This window comes from Mycteria americana, chromosome 4 (assembly GCF_035582795.1).
Source record: "Mycteria americana isolate JAX WOST 10 ecotype Jacksonville Zoo and Gardens chromosome 4, USCA_MyAme_1.0, whole genome shotgun sequence".
In the NCBI taxonomy this organism is placed as follows: Eukaryota; Metazoa; Chordata; class Aves; order Ciconiiformes; family Ciconiidae; genus Mycteria; species Mycteria americana.
Genome location: NC_134368.1, coordinates 51,930,623 through 51,955,324, shown reverse-complemented (window position 1 = coordinate 51,955,324; position 24,702 = coordinate 51,930,623). Strand labels below are relative to the sequence as shown.

General features: G+C 51.0%; 2 protein-coding genes across 2 annotated transcripts in view; one reads left to right on the top strand and one right to left on the bottom strand.

The window, feature by feature from the left end:
* The first annotated feature begins 187 nt into the window (after positions 1-187).
* IGFBP7 (insulin like growth factor binding protein 7) lies at positions 188-18,401 on the top strand. Its single transcript, XM_075500555.1, has 5 exons — positions 188-721; positions 13,585-13,694; positions 15,255-15,371; positions 16,505-16,631; positions 18,212-18,401. The coding sequence occupies exons 1-5, from the start codon at positions 241-243 to the stop codon at positions 18,229-18,231; spliced, it is 855 nt and encodes a 284-aa protein (XP_075356670.1). The 5' UTR covers positions 188-240; the 3' UTR covers positions 18,232-18,401.
* POLR2B (RNA polymerase II subunit B) overlaps positions 18,397-24,702 on the bottom strand; it is a 20,533-nt gene continuing 14,227 nt past the window's right edge. Inside the window, exons 17-25 of the mRNA XM_075500552.1 lie at positions 24,499-24,595; positions 23,085-23,179; positions 22,560-22,810; positions 22,383-22,472; positions 22,003-22,110; positions 21,424-21,537; positions 21,170-21,330; positions 19,552-19,747; positions 18,397-18,660 (exon numbers count right to left, since the gene is read on the bottom strand). Of these exons, the coding sequence (XP_075356667.1) occupies positions 18,571-18,660; positions 19,552-19,747; positions 21,170-21,330; positions 21,424-21,537; positions 22,003-22,110; positions 22,383-22,472; positions 22,560-22,810; positions 23,085-23,179; positions 24,499-24,595 (1,202 nt within the window). The 3' untranslated portion in view covers positions 18,397-18,570. The remainder of the gene's footprint in view (positions 18,661-19,551; positions 19,748-21,169; positions 21,331-21,423; positions 21,538-22,002; positions 22,111-22,382; positions 22,473-22,559; positions 22,811-23,084; positions 23,180-24,498; positions 24,596-24,702) is intronic.

Genomic DNA, 24,702 nt, shown 5'->3' with positions numbered 1-24,702 from the left:
GACGTGATGCCAGAGCCGAGGAGCAGCCGGGACAGCACACGAAGGGGCCGCGGCCGGCGGTGCGGAGGGGCCGGCGGCCGCGGGAGGGCGGCGGCGCCCCGCCGCCGTGGGGGGGGCCGTGGCCGTGGCCGTGGCCGTAGCCGGGGCCGGGGCCGGGGCCGGGCCTGCCCCCGGCGCCGGGGAGGGGTTTCCCCCGCCGCGGCTTAAGTGCCTGCCGGGGGCGGGCGGCGCCGTGCTGCCATGCCGCCCTCCGCGCTGCTGCCGCTGCTGCTGCTGCTGGCGCTGCCGGTGCCCGCTCCGGCGGCGGCGGGGGGCTGCGGGCCCTGCGAGGCGGCGCGCTGCCCGGCGCTGCCGCCGCGGGGCTGCCCGCTGGGCCGGGTGCGGGACGCCTGCGGCTGCTGCTGGCAGTGCGGCCGCGGCGAGGGCGAGGCGTGCGGCGGCGGCGGCGCCGCGGGCGGGCGCTGCGCCCCGGGCCTCGAGTGCGTGAAGAGCCGCCAGCGCCGCAAGGCCAAGGGCGGCCCGGCCCCGGGGCCGCCTCCCGCCGCCGCCGCCGCCGCCGCCGGCCCGCCCGGCGTGTGCCTCTGCAAGAGCCGCTACCCGGTGTGCGGCAGCGACGGGCTCACCTACGGCAGCGGCTGCCAGCTCCGCGCCGCCAGCCTGCGCGCCCAGAGCCGCGGCGAGCCCGCCATCGGCCAGCGCAGCAAGGGAGCCTGCGAGCAAGGTGGGGCGCGGGGCGCGGGCGGGAGTGGCGGCCGGCGGCCGGGGAGCGGAGGCGACGCGCTCGGGGAGGGGAGCGGGCGGGCGCTGGCGCCGTTCGGAGGGTAGAAGTCCGGCTGTGCTGTCTGACTTGACGGCGAAAGAGCTGCTCCCGAGTGCTGCTCGTACTGTTTATCCCATTTTGATGCTTATTTGTAGAGTCAGGATGACTTCAAAACCGCCCTAAATGGGCTTGAGAGTCCCAGTCGGGTGCCGCTGCCTAAACTTGGAGTAAGACTTTACACCAGCCCCAGAAGTGCAGAGAAACGTAGCCAATCTCTCTTGGCTTCCAGCTGTGCCGGAACTACACTGCCCTGCTTTTCTTACTTTGCTGGCAGCTTGCAATTTGGGATGCTGTGACATGGGACAAAAAGTTGAGCCATCCAGGGGAGGGTTCGGCAGAGGAAGATGGCAAACAGTGAGAAAAGGAAATGATTAAATGGACGTGAAAGCCACAGAAATTCAGAGCCAACATTTACTGGCTTGCTTTGGTTCAAAATGAAAACAAGCAGTGACCTTCCCGTGAGCTGCACGTAGCAGTTTGCACTTGCAGCATTAACAACCAGGAGCTTGATTCTTCCCAAGCTTGTGCTCAGGGATGGTGCTCAAGGAAGAAATTGTTCTGCTGCGGAGCCTCTACTAGAAATCCTGGCTTCTGAGCTGGCTGGAGGCGAGCAGTTAGGGGAGTGGGTTTTGCTGGGAGGGAGGGAGCGGTGGGACATAGCACACAAGCCATTTGCTGAACGTCTCAAGGACAATATTGCAGCGCCAATGCCATTTTGGTGGAGGAGTGTTTTCATAAACACAGTATGTGCAGGGTCACAACCTCCACCTCCTCCTTCTTTTTCTTCCCATAACCGAGGCCAAGTATGTCGTGCAAAACAATGTTTCTGAAACTCCCAAGGAAAGCGTGAAAGGCTGGGTAAGGATTGGGTTATGCACTTTGATGTTGCCCATTAAATGCTGTGTGGCTTTTCACAAACCTTGTGTAAAACATCAGGCTTATATATTAGCCAGAAACATCGTGGTACAGAGTGTTAACTGCTGGAGGGAAGGAGCTTCAGCTCTCAGGCCAATGTGGGATGAGCCGAGAACGGCCTCTGTCTGGGCCTCCGTCTAGCATTTGGAAGGAGCCTTTCCTGCCCAGCGGACTCGGGAGACGGTTACAGCAGTCCTAAAAATGCGTGCTGCTTCTTGGCCCTGCCAGCCCGGACCGAGTGAGCAGATGTGTTTGAAAGATGTCTGAGGTCATGCTTCAGGTGTGTGCTTGAGAAGAGGGCTGCATTCTCACTTGCCTTGCCCAAAGTCACCCAGGAGTTCGTGGCAAAACAAGTATTGATACTCATATTGTAAGCTACCGCCGCAACCCTTGGCTGCACTTCCTTGCATCCACGCCAGACTGGATGCTGGCTTGGCCTGGTGGGGCTTTGACCCAGACTATGGAGCAGAGTTTGATGAGGTCAATGCAAACACGAGCCACTAGGCAGAATGGTGGGAGGCCACCAACCCGCCAGCCTCAAACAGCTCCCGGGAGACTTTCTCCATCCTCTGGTCATCACAGCAGCAGCTTCTCTGAAGAGGGCCACAGTGCAGGACAGCCATTCCGTGCACAAACTGCACCCCTTCCTCGGAAAAGGTCCCTTCGGGTGTGCAGATGCGCAGCAAGACGCTTTGCAGGCTGCTACCTGTTGTTTAAGAACTTTGCTGGAGCATGTGGTGCCAAGCCACTGGCAAGACGTCCCCTCTTCTGTCGCTCTGGGGAGCTGCTCTTCTTTTGCATCCTGCTCCTGGGAGAGCTCCGACCCAGCGTCTCGGGGAAGGGAGCAGGAGGGACGTGGGCTGCTCAGCCGTGGTGTCGCAACTGACTCTTCTGAGACTTCCCTCGGCTGCGTGAACCTTCGTCGTGCTGTGGACCACCTTCTGGTGATACGGATCGCTCTGTAGCTTGCAGCTGAGGCAGGGACTCAGCCCACACACGTGTTAGACATCTGGAAGTATTTCTGTAGCCCTCAGGGCCTCCTGGCAGTTAGGACTGTTGGGTGGGGAGGGGAGGGGAGTTGTAATCTCCACACTGATTTTGAAACAGTGGCAGGAGAGGACATCCATCCCATCAGCCCCGCAGGGTACAGCCTCTTTCAGTATCTTTCCAGATAGGAGACAGGACTTTGCTGGGTTTCTAAAAGAACCTAAATGCTGTGGGAGTCAAAGAGTGGAAGTTCTGGCTTTTGCCATTTCCCACCACAGATGGATGTGATCTCCTTAAGGCGCTGTCTAGGGTGGGATCCTGCACAGGGAGACCACAAACAGGCAGGATCTTGCCTGCATCAGTCATTTGTGTGACAGCTTTTGCACAGAAAGAAGTCCTTGGGGGACAGGGGACTTGGGCTTCCTGCTCGTGGCAGATGGGCTCTGAGGTGTCCGCATGCGCTTGCTGGACTGCCAGGATCACGTCTGAGAAGATCCAGAAAGTCTGAGAAGAGATCCAGAAAACCATGTTTCCAGCAGCAGGTCCTGACTGTGTTTGCTCTTTTTTTTCCCCAAGTGGAGCTGGAGAGGGAGGGCTTGTTTTGCACATCCTACTTGGTCCTCGGGAGAAGGACGTGCAGAGCTGCCGCTGCTGTCGGCCTTTGCTGTCGTCGGCAGGAAGGGCGGCAGCTGGAGATGGGGCATCCAGCGGAAGAAGGGAACGTGCCTGGGAACGGCTTATCGGTAGGTGCTCCTCCTCACCCGCCCTGGCACTGCGACATGCTGGGGGTGGCAGGGCAGGAGAGAGGACACAGGCAGATGCAAATGGGGCAAACGCTGCCGGTTTCTCTCTTTCTTGATTCCTGCCGCTGTTCAGGTCAGGCTCAAACCTCACCTCCCAGGCAAGGTGGGAATGAGTTACTGCAGCTACCTCCTCTTCTTCTGCCTTAAAATACATGCTTGAGACACAGGGATTGGCCACAAGCAATTAAAAGACTTGGGCTCCTATTCCTTGGTTAACTGGGGTTGCATTTCATACCCTCTCTCGCCTTGTCTCCCTCTCTGTCCCATATGTGCCAGGTATTCAAAGGGTCTGAAGGAGGTATACCTGCTGGGAGGGACAGTCCTACTGATTTGTTTTAGGCAACACTGTGTGGGCATGAGTAAAGCAGCCTGGAAACAAAGCACTCAGCTACATAAGGCTTAACATGCAACATACTCCTTGAGACACACGTCTTTTCCCACCACAGATACATTTCCAAGGGGATAAAAATTCATTAAAATTATATTGGACAAAGGTGACCACATGCACGTCCTGTTGAGCTTTCCATATTCATCACGGTGCCTGTCACAGGGTTGTCTCTGCAATGCTCGGCAGTTTTTGCTTGCTAAGAGATACCGCCCGCCGACTGGGAACAACTTGGATGCTTCTTTGTTGTTAAATAGCAAAAGGAGGGAGCCAGTTCTCGGCCCTACATAATTCGCCTTGACCTTGTCCTCAGGATTCTCTTTCTGCTGCTTGTTTCCCAGACCTCTGGGATCCGTTGCCTGTGTTCTTTGTACAAAAATAGTGAAGCCATGCAGAAAAAGGTATTTCCGTTGCAGCCAAAACTTCCTGCTGGAGGGCAAAGGAAGACAGCGTTGAGCAGAGTCTGAGAGGATGGAAATAGCCCGTGCTATACCTGCACTTAGCAGGTGCAGGGATCCAGCCAGTCCTTCCTGGAGTGGGTTGCACGTGGGCAGGACCATTTGGAGTGGCTGGAAGAAGGCACCCTGCTCGATCCCCAACTCCTCGAGGCTGCCTGGCTGTCGGTGCTGTGCCAGCAGGGCACGGCAGAGCTGCCTGCTTTTGCCCTGGGAGAGCAGGCAGCGATGCCTTGGTGCTCCCTCCCGGCTGGGCTCGTGCTGTGCCCTCACGCTTGCGCTCACAGCTGGCTCGGGGTTTGTCCCCCTCCCTGCCAGGGACCCGCTACCCGCATCCCGTCCCTGCCCTCGCGCCCCTGCAGCCTCTTTGTAGGTAATCCCAGTGCCGAGGCCGTGCAGGAGATGGACGCTGTGAAGTTTTCCAGCTGCTTTCCAGCATTGCCTTTAAATGGATTGGCCCTTTGCTCTCTGCCTATGAATGTGCATAGCTACGCTCAGGTCTGCTGCCAGCTCTTGCAGGCAGGGCAGGCCCGGACACGAAGCAGGAGCCTGCTTGCTGGCGGGGCAGGGACAGGCGGTCGGGGGTGCCACCTCCGGCGGTCCCCTCGGCAGGAGGGGAGGCTGCTGTAACAGCCGGGGAGCTGCTCTCTGCCGCTGCCGTCAGCCAGCTGTGCACAGATGTTCAGAAGAGCCTCTTACGGAGCTGGTGGCTTCAGTAATTAATTTTGCAGTGCACGCACTGAGGCTGTTCACGGCCAGCTAGGACCTGGGGCAGGAGGACCGTGGTACCCACTGCCATGCAGAGCCAGCTGGCATAAAGAATTAGGGTTGTGTGGCTCAGCTCAAGCCAGGCAGAAAAACAACCTCAAAGCACCAACCCCCATCAAAAAGCTAGCAGGATTTTTGGCATGATGATCTCTCTGAGCTGAAAAATACCAGGCACAGACTTGTTGCCTAACCAGTGCAAGAAGGGACAAATACCCCCGAGTCTCTCTTATCGTTGGCTACCAGCAAATAGCTGCTTCAAGGGACACGTTGTGACTGCTGGAAATACTCCTGAAGTTGCCTCATTACAGCCCAAAGGCCTTACGGTTTGAAGTCCGTGATACTTGTTACAGCAGGGTTGGTCTCCAGGTTGTTTTGCCATTGTCAGTCAAAGCGGCTCTCGGCAGACATCCAAGGACAGCGTTTCACTCTCCAGGGAACCGGTGCTGCTTTGCACCTACCTACAGAGACCTCCCAGAGGTAGAAACTCAGGGCCTCTCTGGGTGGAGGCTAGATTTGCTGGCTTGCCAAGCAGCCTGCTTTATTTCTGTTGATCTGAACATGGCTTGAATCCCCGTGGCTCCATGGAAGTCTTTCCCCAGCGCTGGGAACGTGCAGGGGTTTGCCCTATGGTGACAAGGGCTCAGCACCTTGCAGGATCCATCCCACCGGCTGCAGAGCTCATGAACGGCAGGACCCAGGAGAGAGATTCTTTTAAAGCTGACTGAAACCAGCACTGAACTTGCCTAAATCTCTTTCACCAGCAAAGAGGTCCCAGTCACCGCCGCTGAGCTGTCCCCCCAGAGGGGTATCATTTTGGCTTGCCAGGAGCCCAAACAGCATCCCTCCTAGAAGGGTTTTTTTTGCTAAGGTGCCACCTGCCAGCTCTGGGGCTCAGGAAAAGGTGGGTGCAAGGTTTCTCGGCTGTCCACAGGGCTTAAAAAAATGGGCTGATAGATGTAAGATCATGGCTGCCAGGCTCTCGTGGAGACTGACACCCCCAGGGGCAAGTACACCCCCCCAAATTCCTGCCACTTTACCCCAGCAGTGGTTTTGCTTTGCCAGTGCCTCAGTGTCTCATAAAGCTACATCTGCACTGCAAACAAAGAGGTGCCGCGTTTCCACAGGTCAATTTTAAAAAAAGAAATATAAATCACATCTGTTGGCTCATTCCATCCAAACTCAGCTGTTGAAGTTTTGCCAGAAATATTTTAGTTTTGAGAATGTTGGGTGGTTTTTTTGTTTGTGTTTGGTTTTGTTTTTTTTTTTTTTAATCCACTGCCAGAGTAGAGCAGAAACAGGGGTTTGGGGGAAAACCTTCTGGGAGATGGCAGACTGCTGTTATCACTGATGTTGGCTCATCTTCTCCTGACACAGCTGCCTTAAATTCAAAGGCTCCCAATTCTTTTAGACACCAGAGAGCATAGTTCATATCTGATCACATTTTGCCAGAAACTCTTCTGGATTTGTGCTTTTTAGTTAACAAGTGGCTTAGCTTGCTTTAGTTCTCCCCGCCCTCCCCTTCCTTTCCTGGATTTTAAGGGACTTAACACCCACGTTTTAAGTGCTTTCTTCTTTGCTGGGGAAAGAGCGATTTAGACAAGTTGTTGCTAAGTCATCTGTGGTTGGAAATGAACCGAATTCCCTGATTCTGCTGGGAAGCTGGTTTGGGTTTCTGCATCAGCTGGGAGCGGGGGTCTTGCGGCAGTGGCCTGCTACCCGCTTCCTCCCACCGCAAAGGAAGGCGTTGGGTTTGCAGGTGGATCTTGCCAGCGTTTTTGTGCTGCATCCAGCGAGTCCGTGGCAGAGCAGTGCTGCGCAGGTGCATGGGGGGGTTACACCTTTTGTTTTGTACCACGGGGTCCTTTCAGATGCAGCGTGGTACGGGGATGTGATGTGATGCAGTGTGGTGCTTGCTTTTCCAGCACAGGGTGCATTGGGATTTTGAGACAGAGCTTCTAGGGCTGAAGCTTTATGCTTGTATTTTTAAAATTCATCTGTAACTTTGGGTTTTTCCACTGTTGTAGGATGGGCCATAAATTCCTCCTTAAAAGGCATTTAGTTATTTGAAAAGGTTTTGGTTCATTGGAGCTTGAGGTTTTATGGTTACTGTGCTAGAATCTTGTTAGAGAAGCTGTTTAATGTATTACTCGGCAGCTCAGAGTCTTAGAGAGCACCGGCATGCAGTGGGCTATGCAAACACCTCCACTGCCCAAGAGGATCCCCTATTTCACCTGTGTCTTCATTCTCAATCATCATAGCATATCCAAAAATCACTAGGAAGGAATGATTACAGATCAGCAAATTCCTCCCCATGTTTGTTTTTTCTGTTGCTGGAAAGGCATGCTGTGTTTTAAAAAATGCGTTTAATCCTTTGTTGGGCTGAGGTTGATTGAGGTTCATACTAAACAGGAGATTACCACCTAACAAGTCTAATCAGGGCGGACTTTTGAAAGCCCTACTTGCTCTTCCATGCATAAACGCTGCTATGCCTTGTTTTTGTGTCTCTGCTGCAAGTTTTTCACATTCTTTCCAGGCTTTAGCTCGTGGTCCTCCTTGTGCCATAATGACAGTTTTCTTGGTAAAACTGAGCCAGGGTCACACGAAGAGAAGAGGAGAGGGGATGACCGGGAGGAGAGAAGTTTCTTGATAGAGCTTGTCCGGGACAGAAAAACCCAAATACACATCCAGATACGGCTGGGAAGCAGCAAGCATGCTTGCAGAAAGCTACTGCCTGTCTGATCCTGGGGACAGCATGCCTCAGAGACTGGCGAAAGGAAGGGGAGGTGGGAAGAAAGGGCAGGACGGGGGAAAATGCAGGAGAGAGGTTGGCTTGTGGTAGTCCGCTAGCAAGGGCAGTGTCATCTCCGCTCAGAGAGCTTGCCCTTTCCCCATGTGGCTGTTCCCAGGGGCAAGTGTGGCTATAAGCTTGCAGTTGAGCTTCAGTGCAGCATCAGCCACATTGGCCTCCCCATTACCCCAGCTTTGAGATTGGGATTGCGTTGAGGACGCTGCTGGGTGCAGCAGAGCACTGAGCTAGGCACGAGGCGTGCAAAGGCACAGCCTTTTCTCTGGGCACAACGCCGGGGCCAGCGCAGACCCGTCCTGCGCGCTAGGTAAGGGAGAAAGGGCTTGGGGTTTTGTTCTTTGCAGTGCCACCCTGTTCTCCCTCCCACCTATATGTAAACCCCACGGAGGACCGATAAGTAGCCATATAAAGGTCACGCACAAGGTTTCTGAAGGCAGCGTTCCCGAACTGCGGTAAAACAGCAGGGGTGGGATTTCCAGCTGCACCAGTCTCCTCCGTGCTGAGCCTGGTGGCATGGGAAGCAGGAGGAGATCCATGGCAGATAGATGGTGGCCCAGGGCCCTGCCTCACACTGACTCAGTCTCAAGTCTCCAGGGCTTGGGGCAAAGCTGCGTTCACGTTTGCAGCCTTTCCAGGGTCACTGGGCTGCTGAAGTCTGAGTGGGAGCATCCGAACAGGCTTAGCATCCAGCATCTCCTTTGGTCTGGATGTCTCGGAGCTTCCTTCTGTAACTCCTCAGTCTCTTCACGGCCAGGTTAAAGGAGGGGGAGAAAAGCCTTCAGAAGGAGGTAAAGAAGGATGCTTGTAAATCTGCCAGTAAGCAGCAGACAGCTTTGGGAACGGGGAAGGACAGAAGCTGCTTGCACTTCCCATCTGCTGCTGCCTCTTGCAGGGCACTGACCTGGGAGGGAGCAGCCGAGACCGTGCCAGCTAGAATGAGTAGATGCTGCTTACGGAAGGTTTCCCCTTCTCCATATAAAGTAATTTTGAAGGGAAAATACTTTCCCAGCAACTTAGGAGACTGGAGTGGGTCTATTTTCAGACTTGCAAGAGCTTGTGAGGGTGAACCATGTCTAGCTTTTGCTTTGCTTTGCTGTCTCACAGGGAGTGTTCCCAGCCTGGGTTTCGCCCGGGGCTGTGGCACGGCGATGCAGGGCTCAGGAGGGCTGGCTGGGAACCAAGCTGGTGCCCACGTGAGCTTCGGCGTGTGGTACACAGCTTCGTGTGTTTGTGGTCGGGACTTCCCACGCACTCCCAAGCGCCAGGGCATACCCCACAGTGCTAAATGTCGAGCTTATTTTTGCCTTTAGCGACATACCTGTAGCCCCCTTGATTTTAGCAGAAAAGTTATTGCTCTGCTTGCTGGGGTGTGATTTATTTGTATGTGTGGGGACACCCAAGGAAGGTCAGCGAGGACCGGCTAACCCTGCGCTGCGATAGAGCATCCTGGTACCAGCAAGGGGCAGGTGGGTGGGCTGGGAGATGCCGGACCTGTGCCTGCCGTGGCTGAGCAGAGAAGGGGTGCCCGGCACGGGAGGGGTGTCAGGAACAGGTGCCAAATGGTAGCCTCATCGAGGAACTCACCGGCTCTGCTGCATGCTGCTGTGGCAGAAAAGCAACTACATAACAGCAGTGGGAACTCCTCTCCGGCTGCCGCTTTTGACATAACGCAGGCTGTCAGCTGCCTGCGATCCGCAGAAAAAACAATCCTTGCGCTTTCAGGCTCCTCTCCTGGGGTGAATAAGCTCGCTGGCTCTGTAAATAAGCCCCTTCTGGGGCTGGGGAGAGCTATTTGTCACACAAACAATGGGCAGAGCAGGGAGGAAATGCCTGAAGTGCCTGCGGAGAGCAGCTGATCTCCATCAACAGCTGTCCTCTTGGCCACGGAGCTCCTGCCCAGTCAGGGCAAGTCCCGGCAGGGAGCATCCTGTACATCCACAGAGCCCCTGGCTCAGTCCCTGGTGGGGAGCAGAGACCCCTCGGCCACGTGGATGGTGGTCACCGTTTTCATCAGCAGGTGCGACCCACAAGTCCCCAGCCCGAAGGAAGCGGACGGAGAAATGTTCCCCGTTGTGGGCAGTGCTGCAGGTAGAACAGCAAGGCCTCTAAGATGCAGGCGCTAGGACGAGGGCCAGGGAGCTCCTTGCTGGCAGGAATCAAGTCATCTGCTCTGTACGAGGTGGGCTTGTTTCCAGTCCTGCCGAGCACATGGTGGCCTTGCTCCCCCCACAAGGACCCCAGAAGCGAGAGGGGCGACGTGCAGAAGTCCCTGCAAGGCTCAGGCATCCCCCTCCTCTCCTGTTGTGGCAGGCTGGCCTCCCCGGTCCACCTCGGGCTGCTTCGGGGGACTGTGGGAGAGAGCGTGAGTGGGACCAAACCAGGCAGTAAGCGGGTGCCTGCCATGCGCCGGGGTGTCAGCTCGCTGTGGTGGGAGTCTAGCTGCTGCTGCGGCCTGTCGTGATTTGGCTTTAAAACTGCTGACTTCTTGGCCTTTCTCATTTATTTTTAGTGGAGGAGGAAGCCCAGCTCTAGAGTTTTGGCTGTCTGGATTTAAGTCAAATATCCCGAGAGACCACGCTGACTCTTCCCATGACACCGTTGCATCTCTCCGGACGTGTATTCCCTCCCGGCCTCAAGGGCCAGATGGAGGCTGAGGCCTGTGAATGCTCCCAGTCCATCTTGCAGCCCAAGGCAGAGTCTCGCGTTCCTCCTGGCTCGGTCAGCACGTACATCCCGAGCTCGAGCTCGGGGCTGCCTCGCAACGGCCAGGCTCTCGCTGTGCTGCGGCTGCTGTGCCGAGCCAGCCGGAGCTTCGCTGTGAGGCTGTGCAGGCAGTTCCCCCTTCCCGGGAAGGTAAACAGCTTCTGCTCGCCCAGGAGGGGGGTAGAAATTCCCTCTCTCTTTTCCCCTGCCACCAGCGGCTGCAGAAGAACCCCGGTGTGGCCTGCTCCTGGCAGGGCGAGCAGACATCCATGAGCAGAGCGTGTCCGGGCCCTTGACACGGCGGGAAGCTCGGCGGCAGCAGAGACTGGGATGCCTCAGGCAGTGGATTTAGTGGTGCATTGAATGCTGCCAGTTCCCAACCAGGGAAGAATTGAGCCAGACCCTGGAAGAGCGTAACGGTGCCTTAAAATCCACGTGGCTTTTAACGTAAGAATCAGGATCTCTCCTTTTCTGCGGTGGGAGATGGTGGTCATTTGGGAGCAGCCGTATTTCTCCGGCCTGATGGAGAACCCCAGCGATAAAGAGGACGGTGTCGTGCGGGGGCAAACGTAGCCATGCTTCTCGGGGACAGGCCCCAGGCTCTGCCCTCGGACGGGCACCTTGCACGTGTAGGGTTTTGCATGGCGGGAGCAGAAGGCGGCGGCAGCAGCAGGCGATGCTGGGTGCACGTCTGCCGGAGGTCCTCGCAGAGCGTGGGCTGAGCTAAGGCGCCTGGGGACATCCGGGTCCCAGATGCCGGAGCTGCCAAGCGCCCTATTGCCCCCATTGTTCAAGGGACACCAGAAAAAGAACAGCAGGGCCGCGCAGGAAACAGCCGCGCCGGGGAAGGGGAGCAGAGTGCGTGACCTGAGGCGGCCCCGTCGTGGGGATGGCCGTACCCTGGGCTGGCCGCAGCCCTGCTGCTGCGCAGGGGCCAGGCGGTGCCTCGGGCGGGAGCGCGCTGGGGGTGTTAGCCCCACGGATCACCCCACTGTACTACGCTACGGTTGTACTCGGGGGAACAGCCTCCAGCGGGGTATTGCTGAGGGTGCAGAGCTGGGCACGGTCTGGAGGTGCGGATCTGCTCTGGGCCACCTGGAGCAAGGATGACTCCAGCACCCTTCTGTACGGGAAAGGGTGCTGTGGCTCCCACACACCCCTCTCCTGGCCAGTGCACAGGAATCAATTCGTGCAGCAGCACAACCAACAACTGGGTAAGCAATGTAATGAAACGCTGCTTAAATCCTTTTCTCCGCCGAGAGACTCAGTTGTGTGCAGATGAGGAGCACCCAGGTTGGGATGTCTGCCCGGAAACCAGCCCGTACTGGTCATTAGGTGTGGTTTTAACCATCACCCGGGGCTACACATAAAAATTCCTTGCTTCTGTGCAGCTACCTCCTCCTAAAACCAGGACTGGGATACCTCTGTAACAGCGAATTTGGACTGCAGCTGCCCCTGGTCTCTTAGCAGCTTCCCAGCAGCAGGCCATGTACAGTCACTCCTGGACAGGGAAGTCTCGGAAGAGAAGAGCAAACGCTTCTCTGGGATCACACCGGCTGCTCAGGAGTGGGGAGCCCCCTCGGCATCCCTTGTGCTACGACAGAGGGATGGCTGATGTCCTCTGGCTGGTGATACCAGTGCGGATCTGCCCCCAGATCCCGAGGAGGAAAAAAGACCCCAGCTTTCTACTGGAAGGTGCTGGTGCAGTGGGATGCACCTGAAACCTGCTCCCCACTGCCTGCAAGAGGGCTGCAGGGCAGAGTGCCTGTCAGGGCTGAAGTCAGTGCGTGGTCAGGACCCCAGAAGGAGCATCAGGACCCAAATCTGCCCCTCTTTTATGGGGCTGGGAATGAGCCATGCTCTGTGAGCCAGCATGCCATGGGGCTTCAGTCAGGCTGGCTCTGGAGTACTTGTTTGCATAGGAAATGCCTTCTCCTGGTGGAGCCTAATGGGAGCTTCAGTTTCCTGTTACTGCCTGCATCTTCAGAGCAGGAGGGGAAAATCTGCTGTGTTCTTCAAGCTATCAATAAGTGGAAATAAACACTATGTGCTCCTTTGGTCTGCGCTTCCTATTGTGGGGAATTAATAGCTGCATTTTGCAAAACAGCCCCGCTAAAGAGGGATTGAACAGAAAAGGCCATTCTTCCCTTCCTGGGATATGGGTTACGTCTCCAACGTTTCCCAGCCCGAGGGGTAAACATCTCCAGCCAGATCTGCAAAACAGCTCTGTTCCCATCTGGCTTTGGAAACAACTCGCTGTTTAACCAGGGATTGGAGCTCTTTGGGGAAAATGGAGCTCTGCATTCACCTGGTCCCTTCCTCGGCGCTCCCCAAGGAGAGCTGTGCCACCCTCCAGCCAGCCTCCTTTGGCTGAATGTTGCACACAGGTAAAACAGGAGCAGCATAACACTGAATTCTGCTGGCCAGCTGCCACGGGCTTTGCTGCAGATGAAAATCATGCTGGGAAAAAGGATGCTGCAAAGCTGGCCAAGCTCTCCGTGGCATGGGAGAGAGTGGGACCCATCCTGTCCCTCTCCTCCATGCCAGCCGAGCGTCAACGATGCACTTGGTGGCTGCATGGTGAGCAAAGGCAGCAGTTTGTAAAGTCCTGATCAGCCCCTGAGATAACAGAATACAAACACGATCTTACCTCTAACCTCAGTCTTGCAAGTAGATGGGCTGATCACCTGAACCGCTCAACACTTGAGTTTCCATCTGGAGCAAGTGCCCATCAGCCTGAGCAGCTTAAGGTCGGATGCATGTGTAGCTTTGGAGAGGGAAGTGCTGTGATGTGGGATCCGTCCAGCAAGTTTGCTCCAAGCAGGGCCCCCCTTCACCTTATCCTCAAAAGCCATCAGAAGTGACTGGCCCCACTTAAAAGGCTAGCAAGGAGACAGGCTTGCAGTCACCTGGTGCTTAAAAGCATTTCTCCCTTTTTGCAGGACCCTCCATCGTGACCCCTCCTAAGGACATCTGGAATGTCACAGGAGCACAGATCTACCTGAGCTGTGAAGTCATCGGCATCCCAACCCCTGTCCTCATCTGGAACAAGGTAAGGGCCCTGCTAGGAGCTCTTAGAGCACAGCAAACCTGAGGCAGCTGAAACTGCCTGGTAAGCATAAAGGCCATAGCAGATCCCTCCTTAGAAACACACATCTTTGATGATCTCCTATCTGTGCAGTTCTGTCCACCCCCAAACATCTGGCTTTGCTTAATCTTTTCCTAAACTCTTGTTGAGCCCGAGGCAGAACAGGACTTGTGTTTCTCTTGGTAGTGCCTGGTATTCAGAGCACGCAGGGAATGTCCCTTGACCTGCTGTCACCCTGCTGGTGGCAGTGACTCTGAGGTGGCTGGACAGGGCTCGCCCACGTCGGGGACAGGAACCGCATGGGGCAGTTACCTCCGTTAGCCGGCAGCGTGCTGATTTTGGCAGCGCGCTGGTAACACCTGGCTTAGGGCAGGGGCCAGTCTTGAGCAGAGAGGATCCCAGCCATAGGGTTGAGAGGCACTGCGTGGCCCCTGTAGCCTCTTCAAATGCTGCAGGTTTGTGGACGCTTGGGAGGGGGTCTTAAAATTAAGCTGAAACAATACTAGATTAAGAATACTACAGAGAAAAAAAAATAGATTGGCCCAGAGATTGCTGTTCTGAGGTAGCAAACTCTATTCATAGGGGTCCCAGAGCAGACTGTCGGCTGAGCATACAATGTGGGCGTGTTGACCCAGACAGCATTTTCTGCTTGTTTAGAAGCAGACGCCACGTTTACACTGACTGTCAGTGCTGCTCTGCTTTTCGTGCCTCTTCCTCATGGCCGAGAGGCTGCTTGACCTGGTGATAACAAGGGCTGAGCACCACTTATCCCGTGCTACGCTCTGGGCTCGGATACGCAGCACCGAGGAATGACTGCACTGCTGCTCTCCCATCAGTGCTGCGCCCACCAGGAGGGACTGCCTGGTTTGCTGCAGCAGAAGCCTACAGGGCTGTCCCTGGCCTGTTGGGAAGAGGATAGGTCATGCAGGGAGAGCCCATTCCAGGAGCAACATTCAGACACTCGGTTCTCTGCTGCTGCCACGCTAAAAAGCCTGATCGTCAGGAAAGTTGCAGGGAAGCCTCTCCAAACAAGGACAACAGTCAGCTCCTGCTGTCCCCCCAGTCCCAAGCCAGAAGGCAGCTGCTCCAGCCTGCTGAACCGGATTGATGTGTGGCTACCAGCAGCTGCAGGCAGCCGAATCCTCCTTGTTCAGCACAGGCATCGTTTGACGAGCTAAACACACCCTTGGGAACACACACACGAGTTCTGTGAGACCATCAGTGCAGGGCATGTTTGCACACCCCACTGCCCAGGACCGTCCACACCAGAAAGCTGTGCTGCTCTATCCATTCCTGCTGAGGCGAGGAGAATGCAGCCCCAGCGCAGATGCTGAGGTATTGGGGTAGTGGGGCTGCAGTACGCAGAGGATAAGGTGAAATGCTGGCACTAGAAAAAACACTGCTCCTGCACAAAACACATTCCTGTAAAACTAATGTTGATCTTGCCTGTGTGCAGGTATGGCCCTAACAGTTCTAGCATAAATAAGCCCCAAAGTTCTCACGCCTTTCTGCCCTTCTGTTTAGATAATTCGGGGACAGTATGGTGTCCAGAGGATGGAGCTTCTGCCTGGGGACCGGGAAAACTTGGCTATCCAGACCCGAGGGGGCCCTGAGAAACATGAAGTGACCGGCTGGGTGCTTGTAAGTACTTTGTGTATGCACAGAGCTGCACAAACAGTACAGTGCGGTTTGCAAACAACTGATGAACAAAGAACAGTACAGAAGACACACGGCAACAGACAGGGAGTTTAGAGGAAAACAACCTGTGTGAATTAGATGGGAAGGGTAAGGGTGGCTGCTGGCTCTGGTCTCACCCAGTGCAGTTTTTCACCTCTGTCTAGCATGCAGTAGAAGCATGCATTCTATGATCAGAGAAGGCAAGACTTAAGTAAAAGATCTCCTTTCTGTATGTCATGACTTTCCTGCTGCCATTATTGGGAAGGAGACCCTCTCCATGCCTAGGAAGGAATCAGTACAGAGGCAAGGCATCCCTAAGACCCACAGCTGAGGAGCCCGTGTAGATCTGGCAGAACTGTCCTTGCCTCAGTGAAGCACATCACCTGCCCGAGAATACCACAGCGCAGAAGCCATCAGCTCTCACTCAGCAGACCTCCCAAGCTACAGGAGTACCTGCAGGCTAATCAGCGATCGCCGCACATCAGAGAGAAGCAGTAGGGTGGCCAGAGGGAGCTGCTGTGCATCCCAGTAAAGGAGTTGCAAGCATGATGGCTCCCAGCTGTGGAGAAGCTGGCAGCAGGGGAGCGCAGCTCAGGGCGTTGGTTCCTGCACCACTTGCAAAAGCAGAGGTGGAAACAAGGAGAGGGGAGGGTTTGAGCCAATAATTTTGCTGAACTGACTGATGCAGCATGTTGTAGGAAGGCTTCTTCTTCCTGCCTCCCCCCCCTTACCACACAGGCAGTGGTCTGACACATCTCCAAACCACGTAAACAATAAAAGGAGGGAGCGTTACAGCACACGTAATCTGGCCTAGCAGAGGAGAAGAAAGCTAGGCTGATCCACAGGAGTGGGTGTTTGTCCCAAACCTTACTGAAGGGAGCCACCGCAGTCTGAACCAGACTGTTTAGAGCAGATGGAAGAAATTATGCAGTCAGTGTGGTCCCTAAGGGTTAACTGCTACTTCATGCACTCTGTTCATCAATTATGTTTCAAGCAATTAACAAATTATATAAAGATACCTTAAAACAGAGTCACCTCTACCTATGCACAGGATACTTACTAGGGGATGGGGGGGGGGGGGCTGTTTCTTCCCCTAGATATCTCCTCTGAGCAAAGAGGATGCTGGAGAATATGAGTGTCATGCATCAAATGCCAAAGGAGAGGCAACAGCTTCTGCAAAAATCCACGTTGTGGAAACTCTGCATGAAATAGCTCTGACCAAAGGTAGGTAGTGTGGTTGAAAACTCAGCAGCTCTTTCCCCTGACAGTTTACTCAGTTATTTGATATAAAAGGACCACTTCTGTTTAATGCTTTCTGGAAAACAAAAATGCACAGTAGAAATACCAGTTTAACATGCAGCTTTTACTGGGTTTGGCAAAACATTCCCAGCAAATCTCAGCTGCTAGAGCTCTCAAGGCATTATTAAATAACCCCCAATTGCTGTAAAGTACTGGACATTAAGATACAAGATTAAAAACACCTTTTGCGGTCTTTATAAAGCAACTTCCAGTGATTTTCCAGCCCTAAATTTGTATCCTCCTTTCAGCTGTTCTCAGGACACTTCCAAACCTGCCCACCTCTCCTGGGAGCAGTATTGGCACAACTAGTCCCAAGACAAAGACAGAAACTTCAAGCGCTTAAACTCCTGCCAAGTCCCTGCACCTCCTTATTCTTCCCCATCCTGCAAAGATGCTAGTCCCTGCCATTCTCTCTGCATGCTGGAGCGTCAAACCCAGGAGGGGACAGATATGCCACAGCAGGCCTTTAGGCAAGACCTGAAGCCTTTACCCTCCAGCCCTCAGCCAGTTTTCAAACCCAGGGCCTCTTTGCCAGGCTGTGTGCAAAACTGATAGCAAACCAACCCCCCTCGTTCCAGCTGCAAAGAGGATGGCTTAGTACCAAGGCCACATGTGCTTTGGAATAGATCCGGTGAGCTGCAACAGTAATTGTAACCATGCTAGAGGCAGAGGCACTGGGAACAAAGCATCCAGCTAGAGAATGCTGTACTGCCCAAATCCACTTTTGGACATAATCCTTAGTTTTAATCCCAGTAGTTTTATCTGAATGATATAGTCACACTGTAGCCTTATATCCCTGAATAGCTGAAAGACATCCTTTAGGAGAACATTAACAGCACCTGGCATTGAAATAACGAATCCCAGTTCATAATATGGCATAAAATGAATCCCAATATCGTGCATAAGAACTTTGCTAAAGGTTTTTAGCTAGTCTCTAATCCCTTTTCAAACATCTGATTTATGGATGTGAATAAAATTGAGTTTTACTGAGTTGTGCCATGAGCAGCACCCTTATACCCCAGAATAAATGATGTTCACTCCCCCTCTCACAGTAACTCTACTGCGAGATTGCCTATTGCCTCATGGTTTATTTCTTATACGCACACCACATGTCACAGCTGTTTCTTTTCAGCTGTAGGAAAACTCTCAAGTAAGCAAGCTGTAGCTAAGCAATAAGCTGGCAGTCCACAGTTACTTAAAGGAAATTGATAATGTTAATGGAACAAACTGTCAGACATCATAGCTACACACTACATGGTTAGGGAGTCTGTGTCCCGTGTCCAGGTGATCTCAGCACAGAAAAATGCCATCTATTACCATCCCCCTGCTGCTGTTAGTCCGGCAGTAGGGAAGGAAGGAAAGAAGGAAGGAGCAGGTCAGGACCGAGCTGTCAGGTCTCACCCTCAGCTAAGCCATCAGCTAACTCACTCACTGTGCTGCTGCCCAAGTTGTGATACTACCCCTTGGAACAGTACAGAGCATAACATGTTCTTGTTTTTCCACAGATGACGGTGCAGAGCTGTGATGTGAGGACTTTCACTTACGCAGAGTTTTAAACTAGTACTTTGGAAAGCTGCAACCTCTGGCTTTTTCTAGCACACTAATTATTCCCTCTTAACTCCCTTATTCTTTAAGTACCAATTTGCTTGCACACTTCTTTCACAGATACACAAATAAAGAGATTCACAAGTTTGATTACAAATTTTAATTCTATTTACAGGAAATAAACATACTTTTGAACAGCACATAGAAGATGAGTAAAACTGTATTTTAAATGCAGCCTACACAAAATGAAACAAAACCTGACCACTTCAGTCTCATCATTTAAAAAAAAAACCCCACCAAAACAAAACCCTTTTAAAGGCTAAACACTCATCATACGAGGTGCAATACTCATAGACATCAGTTCTTGGAAGAGGAGTTTACAGGCATAGGGCATCCGAACCAAAGATATCTGGAAAGAGATTTCAAAAGGCTTGTGATAAGCACTCCTAAAGCATCAGCTTCCACCACCCTCTACACAAATAACTTGTCAAGTTTTTGGCTCAAAAGTGAATCTGAAGTTATGCATGAAAGCATTAACAAGAATTGCTCAGACAGTAACAAAGCAAGAGGGAAGCTGACACTGTCTGGAGAGACTACACAGCAGCTGCCCAGAACACATTTTTAACGATAAAACCTGCAGCCAAGGGATCTGACCTTAAACAAGAGCCATTTAACAAGGGAACATGCACAGCAAAGTGCGCCTGATGTGCAGTAAATGCAGTTAAGATTTCCAGCACAGATCTCTTCAGTACCCCAATGCCATTGTTAAGAGTTGCAGCAGACAGGCCCTAGCACAAGAACAAGCCTGTTTAAGGCAACTGTTTTTATCTCTGCTGCCACTCTCCTTTGACATAGTTCTGTAACCAAGCACACGCTATAGAGCTTTTTTTTTTAATTTAAAAAAAGTGCAATACAAAAGACATCCCATGGGCACCCAGCTCTGCAAGCATAAATATCTTCATGGGGACAGTCACAAGGGCGATGGCTCTAAATTCCTGTGATTCTGAGTTTTACTTCTAAAAATAAGCTCTCAAGCATTTACTTTTAAAGTCTCTGAAAATTCTGCACTGCAAAATACTTGAACAGCATTTCCTGCCAAGTGACAAACCAACACAGTAAAATTAATAAGGAAACATCCAAATTAACTAGGACACTATAAACACTTAAAACAGTTATGAAACTAAAATAGCAACTGTTCTGGTGCTTCTTTAAATATTTACTTCCCTATCCTCCTGTTCACTTGAGTGGCATTTCCTCTTACCCACAAAGAGAAACACTGGCTGATGAAAACCACACGTACCTGAGTTTTATTACGGCATCCCCGGCATTCATAGGTGTGAGTCCTTGTGTTTGCAATCGCCATGATTCCACAGAGGTTACACACATGGACTTGGTATGGGTCTGAAGCTTCAAACAATCTTTCTCTCAGGAACTGGGCTGCTCCATGAGCAATCTGGCAATCTCGTTCCATTTCTCCAAAACGAAGACCACCATCACTGAAAAGAGGAAAAGGGGGGGAGCGGGGGGGACGGGACACCAAACAAACCAAAACCAACTTTTGAGTTCATTGGCAAATACATCAGTTCTCGTTGGTGGAACAAGTAACTTATCAGAAACACAACAGCAGTCTTACAAGGCAGGAGTAAAGCTTTGCATTAATTTTCCTCTAACACCTCAGAATAAAACTGTTAAGGAGAATGTGAACACAGTAATTTTAACTGCTGCTGAGCATTTCTAAAGCAGATGTCAGACAGCCAACAGCCACAGCACAACCATATAGCAAAACGAGGTAAACGATTAAATCATTCTCTATTTATCTGTGGTGGGTTTAACCTTGACTGGCTGCCAGATGCCCACCAAGCAGCTCTCTCACTCCCCCATGTCGACAGGACAGGGGGAAAAAATAACATGGAAAAGCTTGTGGGTCGAGATAAAAACAGGGAGATCGCTTACCAATTAGCATCACAGGCAAAACAGACTCATCACGGGGAAAGTTAGTTTAATTTATTGCCCATTAAAAATGGAATAGTATGGTGAGAAACAAAGACAAAGCAAAAACATCTTCTCCCCTACCTTCTTCCCAGGCTCAACTTCACTCCCAACTCCTTCCTCCCCTCCCCCTGGTCACAGGGTGAATGGGGGTTGCAGTCAGTGCATAACTGTTCCTCTCTGCCCCCCCTTCCTCCTCACACTTTTTCCCTGCCCCAGCATGGGGTCCCTCCCATGGGATAGTCCTTCACAAACTGCTCCAGCATCGGCCCTTCCCAGGGGGTACAATCCTTCAGGAACAGACTGCTGCAGCATGGGTTCTCCACAGATCACAGCTCCTGCCAGGAGCCTGCTGCTCCAGCATGGGCTTTCCACAGGCTGCAGCATGGATAGCTGCTCCACTGTGGTCCTCCATGGGCTGCAGGTGGACAACCTGCTTCACCATGGTCTCTCCACAGGCTGCAGGGGGAATCTCTGCTCTGGCGCTTGGAGCACCTCCTCCCCCTCCTCCTTCTCTGACCTTGGTGTCTGCAGGGCTGTTCCTCTCACATTTTCTCACTCCTCTCTCACAGCTGCTGCGCAGCATTTTTTACCCTTTCTTAAATATGTTACTACAGAGGCACCACCAGCATCGCTGATGAGGTCAGCTCTGGCCAGTGGCCGGTCTGTTGGAGCCAGCTGTAAGTGGCTGTGTCCAGCACAGGGCAATGCCTGGCCCTTTCTCAGAGAGGCCACCCCAGCAGCACCTGCTGTTACCAAAACCTGGACACCTGCACCCAATACATCATCTTAAGCCTGTCTGGCTTAAGGGTGACTACCTGGGCTGAGCTGATTGAGTTCTAGCTGCAAAGTTGAGGCAGCTAAATTTTTAGGGCTAAAAACTTCAAAGAAAAAGAAAACACTGTATAGAAACTAATAAACATCCTTACCGAGATCTACCTTCCATGGGCTGTCTGTTAAGTATCTGGATTGGCCCTCTTGCACGAGAATGGATTTTGTCATCTACCATGTGCTTCAACCGCTGATAATATGTAGGACCAATGAAGATCTGTGATGTGATTTTTCGACCAGTGAAGCCATTGTAGAGGACCTGAAGTAGTCAATGCAATCACTGAATCATAAGCCTTACTATCCATCAAATGTATATTAAAAAGATCACAGTGAATTGGTATTTTGATTATACCTCATTTCCTCTTAGATGATAGCCATAATCTGATAAGAGATTGGAAATCTTCTGCACATTGACAGCATCATTAAAAGGTGTAGCATCACCAATTTCCCCCTTGTTTGCAGACACCTACAGAGAATAGATTTGCAAAAGCTTGTCAGATTTCTGAAGGACTGGTCAGACAACATTAAGCTGTTTCAGTTTTAACTCTTAATGCCAGAACTTGAGATTCCATGCCCATGACAGTACCCTATCTTGCTTTGTTTATCAGTTACACAATTTATAGTGAGATTTAAAAAAAATACACAGTATCAACAATTTTGCTACTCCTTTTTCTAGGTCACAGGAAATGTTTGGAATAAAAGCAACAAGTGAGAGTACACAGTACTCTGACTTGCTAGACAAAATTTACAGGACTGTAGGTCTTCCCCAAGAAACCTGCTTTTGCTATCAAGTAACCGGAGAACAATCCTTATTTTTTAGTGGATTAACACCTACCAGGGAGTAGCATCTTTACTAAAAACAAACAAACAAACAAACCACAACATTTTAATTCATATTGCTCAGACATGCAGCATAAAAGATTCTTCTTACCTTCCCCTGAAGACACTCAATCAAGTGACCAATGGTCATGCGGGAAGGGATAGCATGGGGGTTGATAATTATATCAGGTGTGATGCCTTCACAGGTGAAGGGCATATCCTAGAGCAGGGAAACAGACAGTCAGTACTTCCCAGAATATCAGCTTTAAGAAAAGCAGTTGTGTGGATTCAAATTAAATCTTTTAAAGCATTTCAAAGGCACTGAAGTACCATGTAAGAAGCAGCTGTGTCCCTTTCTAAACATATTTTAGCTAAATTTAAGTCAATATATTGCACATGAGTAGATATTCCGCAGACAACTCACTCAAGGCAGTTCCAATGCTAAGAAGATCAGAGATAAAACGTTAAGAAGGAAAAAAAGAAAATCACTACCTCTTGCCTGTACTGGATACCACAGGTTCCTTTCTGACCATGTCTGCTGGCAAATTTATCTCCAATTTGTGGGATTCTTACAGAGCGTACCTGTAAGCCATAGGAACACATTCAATTGGTAACTTAAATACAGAACAAAAATGATTAAAAGTAGAAAGAACACACATGAGTGCTCACCCTAATCTTGCAGAACTTGTATCCTTCCTGGTTAAGGGTTACCATGACCTGATCTACAATACCAGTCTCACTAGTTCGCAGAAAAGTGCTACAGTCTCTCTTTGTGAAACGTCTGTTAGTGCTTTCCAGTTCGTCTTCATTTTCTGGCAGCGTTACTGTTTTGCCAATGATGACATCGTCCCCAGACACACGTACCCCAGGTGCTATCAAACCATCATCATCAAGTTTGTCATAGATTGCATGTCTCATACCTTGGGAAAAAAAGAAAAAAAGTAGACTCCCAAATTTTTCAACATATTGACTTTGATGTTCTGTAGAAATTCAACAAGTCTGCTTGCAAATTCAGACTAGTGCTAAAATGGCTAATTTTATGCAAATATTTCAACTAATGTATCTTGCTATTAATACAGACATTTCTCCTATTTTTTATGTCCCAGAATAAAGACTGAATCAGTTCAACATTAACAACCTTGCCCACAAAAATTTAATTTAAAAACCCAGTCTTCATACACTCCTATGTCTTACCTTGGCAAGTTTCGCGTGTAGGCTTTTCAAAAACTTCCTCTTGGTCATACCCTTTTTTAGACTCTTGCTCTTTGTATGAGCGATAGAACACAGATCTGAAACAAAGTTATAAAGCCTTATCCAGTGAAACCAGCATCATTTTTCCTCATCTGTACCTCTCAATTTCACTATAATCACCCTTCTATCGCATATTATGGCTACTGTTACCAGTGATAACCAAAACAAATAATGTTCATATGCCACACCACCTTTCCTCTTAAGTCCTGTTAATCTGATCATCACCGAGGAAAACAAAAACACCCCACCAAACAAAAAAAAAACAGTTTCAGATGGCATTTTGATGGTCACTTTTCAGATACTGCCAAAGTACCTATAGCTAACATGCTGATTTTTTTTATGAACTGCAGAGACCTTTGGATCTGCTTGACATCTCAAAACTAGTTATTATTCCTAAAGATTATTCACATCATCATATCATTCTCATATTACTTTTCGCCTTCTACCCACCATTTTGCAAGCATTTTTAGGCTTCTACTGCTACCTTGCGGTGCCACACACGGTACAACTGAGCTGCAGTGGAAAACTTTCAATTTATATAGGCTTCTTTCTGGGCTTTAGGGTTTTTGTTTGCTGCCTCAGTTGCCAGCACACCAGAGCCACAGCCTTTCAGACAAATATTATCCACATTTCATTGCTCCCATGCACGCAGAAGGTTCTAGAAAAGCTTCACGTGAGCCATAAAAGTCTAATAGTCTATACTTATTCTATGCTGGAAGGCAGTAGATCCAAGATATCAAGCACACGCTTCTTGGGCTCAACTTGGACAAAAGAAAATGAACGAAACTAGAAACCCATTGACCAGCTATACAGCTAACCACAGCCATCTAAAAACTATAATGCACAGTCACATCAGTTGCCTGTTGTCCCAACAGCAGTTCCTACTAAGGAGAGGAACTGGTAGCAACTGTCATGCTACTAAAGACAAGACTATATTACAATTATATTGCCATTACTGCAGTATTGCCATTAAGGAGTTCATATAACTGCCAAGAGTTGCATGAAAATATAACAGCAAAGAGTCCAAATATTTTTTCATTTAACCATTGTACAAAGAACAGTAAACATAGTAAAGACCAAACTGGAAGAGTTGGGAAGACAGAGTGGGAAGTCAGGTTACACAAAGGAGGAACCATTCCTCACTGTGCGTTGCTAAGATACACATTCACCATTTTCATTGTGCTGCTCCCTCCACCTCCGTTAAAAAAAAAAAAAAAAAAATTAAAAAGCTTCTCAGGTTGGAAAGATTTGGAGAATGGTATCTTCCAGCAGAAGATGAACTTTTCTTGAGCCTCTGGACAACTCAGTATACTTTTTTTTTTCTTCCAAGCAGTTAAAAAAATTTACAAAGTCTTACCTGAAAAAGCCTCTGTCAACAGCAGAACGGTTCATGATGACAGAGTCTTCCTGGTTATAGCCTGTGTATGATGCAATGGCTACAATCGAGTTGATACCTATAATACGCAGAGCAAATACTTTGAAAGAACGCACACGTACCAGACAGGCATTACTTGTAACTCAAAATAAGCTGTATTCTCTACAGCGAAGCTGTTCTACCCTT